The following is a 10,408-nucleotide window of genomic DNA, read 5'->3' on the forward strand; positions in this document are numbered from 1 at the left end:
TGTGTACTAGAACACTTCAACATGAAAAATGCTAAGCCAGTCGGCACACCTCTTGCTAGTCATCTAAAGTTGAGGAAAAAGATGTGTCCTACAACAGAGGAGGAGAAAGGGAACACGGCTAGAGTTCCTTATTCTTCAGCAGTCGGAAGCTTGATGTATGCAATGGTATGTACTAGACCTGATATTACTCACGCAGTTGGTGTTGTCAACAGGTTTTTTGAAAATCCTGGAAAAGAACATTGGGAAGCAGTCAAGTGGATACTCAGGTACCTAAGAGGTACCACAGGAGATTGTTTGTGCTTTGGAGTATCGGATCCAATCTTGAAGGGCTATACAGATGCTGATATGGCAGGTGACATTAATAACAGAAAATCCATTACTGGATTTTTTTTTACATTTTCAGGGGGAGCTATATCATGGCAGTCGAGGTTGCAGAAGTGTGTCACACTCTCTACAACTGAAGCGGAGTATATTGCCACTACTGAAGCTGGCAAAGAGATGGTATGGCTCAAACGGTTACTTCAAGAGCTTGGATTGCATCAGAAGGAGTATGTCGTCTATTGCGACAGTCAAAGTGCAATAGACCTGAGCAAAAACAATATGTATCATGCAAGGACGAAGCATATCGACGTGAGATATCATTGGATTCGAGAAAAGATAGAGGATGGGTCTATGCAGGTAAAGAAGATTCATACAAGTGAGAATCCTTCGGATATGCTGACCAAAGTGGTACCAAGAGATAAGTTTGAGCTATACAAAGAACTTGTCGGCATACACTCAAACTAGAACCTCCGGTGTTACCTCCTTCATGTGAATGGGACTGGAGGGGGAGATTTGTGGGGTCCAACCCATAAATTAAGGAAGACAACTTTCTTCTTTTGTCTTCTTTTTCTAAATTGGCAGCCACTTTTCCTTTTGCATAGTCAACATTGTAGGCTGTGTCAAATGTGGTAAGCGTGCAGAAAGAAAATGTCAAGTGTAGTAGGCGATGTTCTGCCTATAAAAGAAGAGCTTCGACTCTCATTTTTGATACACCAATCTCAGAGGAAAAATATATCTGAGAGTTAGAAAGAAAGAGTGAGGTTTCACAGACAGGGTATAAGAAAATAGTCTGTGAGAAAAATAGAGAGTGAGTGATATTGTAGTGAGGTGGGAATATCAAAAGAGGGTTATTTTTTTTGAGTGTTGTAGTGGTCTTTTGAGTATTTTACTCGGACCTACAATATGAAAAATTCCTTGCTATAGTGATATCAGTTGCTCTTCTCAGGGCCGTGGTTTTTTCCCTTATTCAAAAGGGTTTTCCATGTAAAAATTTTGGTGTCGTTGTTACTCTTTTATTCTTGTTAATTACCGTATTTTGGTGCTACGTTATTATTCCGCTTTTATTACCGTGAATATTATTTTGTAGGGGGTTTATTCCCAACAGATCAGTCGCGAAAACACCCTTTAATAAGAGGCATCATCCGACACCATTGACGGATCTATGTGCCTGTAATATATATATTTTAAGAAAACTAATAATTATATATACAACAAATAACTCCGCATGAAAATAATAGAAAGTAAATATCAATTTTGAGATATGAAGTAACGCCTTAAGACCACTAGAGTCTCAGACTCAAACTCACTTACAAGTCAAATTTATGACAAGAAACTGACATTGTTTTAACGCAAAATTTTACATAAGCCAACTATATAAAGATGCTATGGTAATCTTTCATTTTGAGTTCTTGAATTTGAACCCCATTCTATGGCTTCTGCAACTGCTCTCTGGCGTTCTTTTGCAGATGTTTTAATTTCTTCATTATCACTTTCATTATCGGCTGAAACTTCAGGTAATGGATCAGGAGATATTGACGAAACGAATCCGTTATCCGATGATTCAGCCCAAAGGAAACTGAGAGCAGTGACAACATCATTGATCAGTGGACGTACTGCTGGATCTTCTTGTAGGCACATTGCAGCAATAGCAACTGCTTGATTGAAACTTCTTTTTGGGAAGTCTTCTTTAAGAAGTGGATCTGCTAGTTCTGTGTATCTACTTGTGTCTTTGAAAATCGGCTCGGCCTGAAAAATTAGAGAGACGGATGTATAATTCATGTATAATATGAGTATAGTCTATGTATACCGGCTAAAAAAGTAAACGGTAAATCTGACCGGTTGTTTGTGTAAAACACCCAAAATTAGATGAAACTCACGATGCAGCTAGGATACCATGGGATTATGGTAACAATCACTTAAACATAGAATGGTAAAAGGATTTAAGTTATATATAATAATAGTATAAGGAAGGGCAAAATAAACAATTGTTCAGCCAAAACCTAACTGCATTCGCTAGTGAAAAAGTAATAAAATGTGTATATTATATGTATGTGATACACATATAAAAAAAAAAATATTTGTTGGTAATATATATTACTCTATAAAGAATGTACGCACTATTATTGTAATTTAATCGGCTAAAGTAGGTTATTATTCTGTTTTTAGGCTACTAAATATCCGGTTTGCATTAAAGAGTTACAGTGTTTATTCCTATAGGTCAACTTATAAGGTGTAAAAAACTTTATAGTTTTATAGTGTTAGTGCACAAAACATAAACTCTTAAAGATATTTACACACTTAATTATAAGATATTTGTAGGTACGTTTAATCAATAACCAGGTAAAAATATAACTAACCTACTATTAAAGGTTAACTTGCATCATTATTATAAAGAAAATCATTGTACTGTCAGTATATATATATATTTATCTTAAAATCCTTGTGCCAAAAACTCACTTAATCATGAAAATGCTTCTAAAGTTAAAATCTTTGTTGGTTAGACTCTTCAAAAATATTGTCGCACTCATATTGGATCCTTAAAAAATATACTCTACTACTTTTGAAAGATCCGGCACATATCCGGCACGATTTTTTAAGAGTCCGAGCAACATAGGTTAAAAAAGGTAGAATGGTGCACGAAGCATCTCATGTTTATACAGGGCCCGGGGAAGGGCCCCATCCCAAATGACGTGATATAGGCAGTCTACCCTGATGCAAGTATCAATGGCTGATTCCACGGCTCGAACCCGTGACTCACCTATAGGTCACAGGGAGACAACTTTATTGTTGCTCCAAGGTCATACGGAGACAACATAGGTTAAAATGAATTAAGAGGAAAATGTTTCACTTACCCAGGCAACTAAAATCTGGTCATGTCCATTCTTTGTAGTATCAACAGCTCTCTTTCCTGTAATTAGCTCCAATAAAACAACACCAAAGCTATAGACATCAGATTTGACAGTAAGTTGTCCTGTTCTTTGATACTCTGGAGCACAATAACCATAAGTTCCCATAACTCTGGAAGAAACATGGGAATTATCACCCATTGGTCCAAGTTTGGCTAAACCGAAGTCTGATAATTTTGCATTAAACTCTTTATCCAGCAAGATATTTGAGGACTTCAAATCACGGTAAATAACTGGTGGATTGGCTTTATGATGTAAATATTCAAGACCCTTTGCTGCATTTAATGCTATTTTCATCCTTGTGAACCAATCCAGTGGAGTTCGATCTGGTGGAAGATCTAAAGAAATAATTCTATATTAGATTAATATATTTCCATGTATTACAATAACAAACTCGGTATAATTCCACAAATGGGATTTGGGAAGGGTAATGTGTACGCATACTTTACCCCTACCTTGTGAAGGTAGAGAGACAGTTTCCGATCGACATTCGGCTCAAGGAACAGTTGAAAGGAAGTAACAAACAATAGCAACAACAAGATAATAAGATAAAGGGAGCAAATTGCATCAGTTAAAAGAGTTATATATATGATAAATTGGATACTAAGATTCCAGTTCATCATTTACAACTTTTTTTGTATGATTCTGCAGGACCAAGAGTCGACTTAACTTATATATGCTGGCAGTTTAAAAGATTATTCAAATTATTGGTGTACTTTTACATGTTATAGCGAGGCAACTGATTTATTTTTCAGGAGGTTATTGATTCCTTTTTTCATGAAAAATTACATGCAGTTATCTTTTTAAGTGATCTAATTGTAAAAAAATCTTTTGACTGTCAAAGTGTATAAGTTAACATCTATTTTGCACATTCATAGACTATAGGACATTTAAAAGATAATTAAAGATAATAACTTATAAAAAGTGAGATTAATAACGTGGAAAATGAGGCCAGTAATGCAAGAAAAATAGGGTAGAAAAATGAGAAAGAAGAAAAAATTTACCAAAAAGATGATCCTCTAATGCTCCCAATGGCATATACTCATACACCAGAAGTCTCTGATCTCCATCAGCACAATATCCAATCAAATTTACAAGATTTGTATCGTGCAAAAGGCTTAACATCAACACTTCTACAAGGAATTCTCTGTTTCCTTGCAATCCATTACGGTCAAGCTGCTTTACTGCTATAACCTGAAAGAGAAGTCTCAGATTAGGACTTGTTTTTTTATCAACGATTAAACTCTTTTTTTTTTACTACCTACGGTTTTGATGCCATCTCGAATTGAGAAATCTCTAATTCTCTATAGGCACAAGTGCTAGTTTTGAGAAACAAAGCCGATGTAGATATACGAATTACTCATTATATAGGTAGAGAAAAAAATGAACTACTAGTGCAATTTCAGGGTCGAATGCATTATAGAGCAATTTAAAGGGCAACTTAGTGTACGAAGCATTTTGCGTTCACGCAGGATATGGGGAAGGGCTGTGCACCCCAAGAGATGATGTAGACAGCCTACCCCTGATTCCACGGCTCGAACCTGTGACCTATAGGTCACACAGAAACAACTTTATCGTTGCTCCAAAGCTCCCTTTCAAGAAATGTATAGCAGAAAAATTTTAAAAAAAATCTGAATACCTGGCCAGTTTTGTCAAGGCGGCCCTTATAAACACGTCCAAATCCACCTTCGCCTATCAGATATTCTTGGCGGAAATTCTTTGTAGCTGTTGCCAATTCCCTATAAGTGAAAGTCTGAGCTGCAATATTCTTGTTCTCTTCATCCTTTTTAGATGAATTTTGGTGCCTGGTTTCTGCTGGAACATTTCTTATTTTTTCTGAGAATTGGAAAGATATGATTTATTAGGAAATGAAAACATCACACTCAAATAATATGTTGCCCGGACTTTCCAAAATGTTGCGGCACCCGCATCAGATCCTTCAAATATTCGCTATTTTTGGAGGTCCGACACACACTCGGATATATTTTTGAAGAGTCCGAACAATATAATTGAAATATTTCCATTAGCTGGTGCTATAATAGGTTGTGAGATCATTTCGATTGGTATGAGGATAAATTGGAAGATATACCCATATATAATATAAACTGCGATTCATTATTTTTAAATTTTGGATCCACCTCTAGTTTTCGATTGATGTTACTATATATCTTAAAGGTTCTCGAACAACTGAAGCAGTGAGGATCGAAATCGGTCCAAAAAGAACAATACATAATGAAGAGTTTACGCAAAAAATATGGATTTACTATGGATTTCATGGGCTTTGAATTCAGCAAATTTTACGCCAGACTCACATAAATGCGAAAAATCACTAAATTTTCAATAAATGTTAAATTCTGAATCATAATTTCAAAAGTCCAACATTTAGCCGTAAGAATATAAAAATTGAACATATAGAATTTAAATCTTGAATCTGCCTCGAGTTACCTGGCTGCGACGACTGAGGTCGTTGCGGCGGGTGAGAATGTGGCTTATTATGATGCGTCTTTGGCTTAGACGACCAAGGCTGTGCTTGTTGTGGCGATAAGTTTTCTCTATGAGGATGAACAGCAGTTGTTGATGTTTCTTTTCTTTTTGTACATTTCCTTTTGGATGTTGTACTCTCATTGGACGAAAAACATGAAAAACAAATCATGTCTTTTTATTCTATAAATAAAAATCCCACAATGGCTTCAAATTCTCAAAAAATTGAACAAAACAAAAAACAAGCAAATTCTCCAATCTTGAAAAGGTTGCTTGCTATAAAAGTTTCATCTTTATAGCATCGAACCTTAAAAAAATTATTCAGATTATGTGAAAGAAAAAACACGGGTCTTGTAAATATATGCAGAGACCCAAGAATGCAATTAAAGAAGAAAGGTATCTATAAATATGTATTTAGCTAATTAAATTTTTTTGAATGAATTGATTTTAATTTCTGAATAAGCCATTTTTGTTTAGCTGGAGACAGAGAGAGGAAAGTTGATGGGGGCATGTTTTAGTTTTTTTATTAATTATTTTCTTATGATTTTTTCCGTGGAAAATGGGGATATAATGGAAGGGAGGATTTGGAGGAATGTTTGGTAGAGATGTGTGAGAGATACGTGAGAAGTTGGAACCAATATTCTATTCGTTCACATTTAATTGTCATGTTTCCCTTCCAGAAATTCAATTTAATTAATCTTTGAAGTTAAATTAAATTAGATTATCTTAATATTTTAAAATTAAAATTTAGATATTAAAAACTATACGAAAATACATGTTAAACGTGCTATAAATATTGTAGGAAAATACATGTTAAAATATTGATCAAAGTTTATGTAATTTAACTCTCGAAAAGCGAAATATGACAACTCAATAAAAAAAAGGAAGTATTAATTATATACCTATAAATAAGTAGAGAGTAGCATTCACAAGATTTTGTACAAATGGTGTCAATTAATCGTGAATTATCATAATCTGTTAGTAAATGTGATTTGATTTAAGACACCGTTGGTTTGAATCTCTACTTGTTATCTTAAATTGGTATTTACTTTTATTTTTTGTATGTATTATATATGAATATATTATATTTTATTTTTTCAGAAAAATATTATTTTGTTAGACATACTCCTAAAAGAATTTTTCTGCTACATGACACCTTCTGCAAAGCGCGTGTATAATAAATATTTGAAAAATTAATCCAAATAGTTATTCACATAATCTCTTAAATTAAAAATAATCGGTGGATGTATAATATATCACCGTTCAACGGTAGGTTCTAAGCAAGAGGTTCAATTTATCTAATTTTTTGTGTAAATTAGAATTAATACACATATTTAGAAACTATAAGAAAATAATATTGTAAATCAGAATATTCTAACATTGAATAACTCAAAGGAAATTTAAAAACAAATAAATTGCAAAAATTGCATGAACTGGAATATTTAAAAGAGCGCTTCAAGTACATAGGCAGAGGTGCTCGGCACATTCTATTACATGAGTAGCTGTTTCAAAGGAAAAATCTTAAAAAATAAGAAGAAATTAACATATAGAAGGGGCCTTCAACCACAGACAAGATTGTCTGCAAAGTCAAAAATACTTTTTTTTATAGATTTATATACATATCATTAGTGGCAAATCCACGATAGAGTCAGTGGTTTTTTTTATGTGTTAATTTTTGTTTTTTACGCACACATATATCATTCGAATTAAATAGTATGAATTTTAGTCGTCTACTGCGATCAAACATAGGAAAAAGTAAGTATTTGGGGAAGGTAAATAAAGATATAGGAACAAGAAACACCCCATGATGTCTCTAAATATCATCAAATTAAAAAATAAAATCAAATGTTATAAAAAATTAAGTTATATATTAGTGTAAAAATTAAAGAATTAATTATAATAGATAGTCTGCAGATATATAATATATGTATAGTTCATAAGTATATAATATGTGAATAATAGTGTACAATTTATGTATACTAGAACAATGAATACGTCCGACCATGTCCGATAAATTTCTTACACTATAAAGAGTAATGTTTCTGTCATCCATGGTACCCAAAAGGGATTTTTATATAAATAGCCGGTCAAATTCACTGTTTACTATATATATATATATATATATATTATACATTGATTATACATAATTGTATACATATAATATATAAATTATCCATATATTATACCTTCATCGGCTATTTTTAGCTTAAGTGATTGGACGGGCGGCTATTTGGATTAATTCTTCTGCCCAAAATTTATGCAGCAATTTACGTCGGAAACTGTTGTAAGTGCTTTTAATCATCAGCAGCCAAAAGCATTACTAGATACACGTAGGGACTACAATAAAACAAAGAGAGAATATCAAAGTAGAAATATCATGAATTTTAAGGCAAAGCTAAAAGTCTAGAAATAGGGGTGTATATAGGTCGAGTTGGTTCGAATTTTTTAATTATCAAATCAAATCAATGGTGTCGGATTTTTAAATTTATAAACTAAACCAAACCAAGAAAATCAGGTTTTTCAAACTCACTTTTTCTCGGTTTTTTCGGGCTTTTTTTGGTAAAGTCTTCATAACACAAAATATATAACTTGTGCTCCAAATTTTTCTTTAGTCTTAGTAAGATACAACTATATAATGTATTTTGCAAGAAAATAATATAATAATATGAGATAAGTCATAGTTTTATACTAAAATATTCAATAACAAAGATAATAAAATTACATAAAATAAATATAGCAAATTAATGCACCATAATAAAAATTAATATAATCTAAAATACTATATAGATCATGCTAGCTAAAATAAGTATTTTAGCTAATAAGTACTAGTATTAGTTACATAACTAAGCACTAAAGAAAAAGATAAATTAAGTTATGCATTTTTATTATAATCAATGTAAAACTAAAAAATAGATATCCAACACTATCGTCATTCCTAGTGTTGAATTGAATTTCTTTTGTTAGCATTAGTATTGATTTGAACTTTGTTTGAGTTACTACATTTATGGGCTATAAAATTTATTCACTATTCAAGAATGTTAAGTCCAAACTTCAAATAATACGTTAAAAGATAAAACTGTGAAAAAGTTTAAGAAATATGTATAAATTACATTACAATAAATATTCATATATATAAAAATATTTTTAAAAATTGTATAAATATATTATCGGGTTGGTTTGGTTTCGTTTGACTTTTTTTAGTTAAAACTAAACCAAACCAATTATAGTCGGGTTTTTTTTTCAATACCAAACCACTATCGGATTTTTTTCCCGATTGATTCGGATTATCGGTTTTCTTTGTATACCCCTTATCTAGAAATATGCTTTGTGTTTTCTGTACTTTACACTTTACTAGATCAGCTGTACAGATTCTTTGAAGAATAGGAAAACTAATGAAATTTTGATGATTATCAAATAATATGCTCGTGATATAATCTTTGGTATCCACTTTCTTGTATTGACAAATCCAAAGTAATACAAATCATATACTATCTGGCAAAAACAAAGTTTTCTCTTCTTCTCCTCCCACGCTCTGGATATTAGTGTAGACACTGAATTTCAGCAGATCAAGATCAAAGGCGGATCCAGGATTTGAGCATAGCGGGGGCACCACTGTCTTTAACATAGATATATAAGCTAGTAGCGATAAAATTTAGCGTGCTAACTCCTTGAAAATTTAATGATTATGAGTCAGTGATCAAAAATATCTTTTAAAATATCAAAAACTTACTCAAATAAAATCAAGATTAAATATTCGTTAGGTAGTTCAAGCAGAGTCTCAATCGCCATCGCTAAATCGACGGAGGTATGCTACTTTACCGAAATGATTTTTGAAGGCACAAGCATTTTGGAGTTTTTCTATCGCTCTTTTTGGGGGGAATTTTGTTGAATTACTTATTTTAATACAAGTCAAGAAAATGATGATGCTTATAAACTTAGTTATCATGATAAAGAATATAAATTGGCTTCTTGCTAATGGAATATTTTATTCCTCTCCAATTTTCTTTAATCTTTTTATGTCTCTCTCTGTTACCTTTTTCAAATTCTAGAAAGACGTTTCTCAAAAAAGTTTTTGATTATTTTATATAGAAGCTCTAAAGAACTAATTATGAAGAGAAGCTTGGTTTGAGGCTTTTGAGAGAGAGATTTGAAGGGAGCAAAGCTAAACTAAATTCACTACATGTACTAGTGCTAAAATATTTTTGAACTCAAAAAAGATTAAAAAAGAGAGAGAGAAAACCAAATTGAGCTCTAAATACAGAATACTAAACTACCTTGAATTCAAAGAGGAAAAAAAAATAAAATGAAAAAGAGCATGCATTGCTGCTGCCGCTGGGTCTTGAACCCAGGTCATCTTGAGAGGGAGGAGCAAATGCCGCATGTTAAACCAGCCCAGCAATCAAACTTTTGTGTTTGAGGGGGCACATCAAAATTATTTAGGGGGTCCTTGATGTATATACAAGTATATATACACGGTTTTTGCCAAAGTTAACGGGTTCCAGTAACCTCTCTAATGACCATGTAGGTCCGCCTCTGTGTGTATTCTCTTCCCTTTTTTATGTCAAATATTAGGACTCTATTAGGGTTACTTGGTGGTTAATCCACCCAAACCCTAATTTATGCCTATAAATAAGGTTACATATGTCCTTTAAAGACAATCTCAGTAGTTTCATGAACTCTCGGAATATGCACAAATAGAT

At 32.7% G+C, this 10,408-nt stretch overlaps 1 protein-coding gene across 1 annotated transcript; it reads right to left on the bottom strand.

Annotated features, from left to right (window-relative positions):
* Positions 1-1,547: 1,547 nt before the first annotated feature.
* LOC107795396 (putative serine/threonine-protein kinase PBL25) lies at positions 1,548-6,220 on the bottom strand. Its single transcript, XM_016618029.2, has 5 exons — positions 5,673-6,220; positions 4,867-5,063; positions 4,232-4,421; positions 3,174-3,565; positions 1,548-2,067 (listed from the first exon to the last, which is right to left on the bottom strand). Exons 1-5 carry the CDS (start codon positions 5,878-5,880, stop codon positions 1,705-1,707), a joined length of 1,350 nt encoding a protein of 449 aa, XP_016473515.1. The 5' UTR covers positions 5,881-6,220; the 3' UTR covers positions 1,548-1,704.
* Positions 6,221-10,408: the final 4,188 nt, after the last annotated feature.

Source organism: Nicotiana tabacum, chromosome 8, assembly GCF_000715075.1.
Source record: "Nicotiana tabacum cultivar K326 chromosome 8, ASM71507v2, whole genome shotgun sequence".
Classification (NCBI taxonomy): domain Eukaryota; kingdom Viridiplantae; phylum Streptophyta; class Magnoliopsida; order Solanales; family Solanaceae; genus Nicotiana; species Nicotiana tabacum.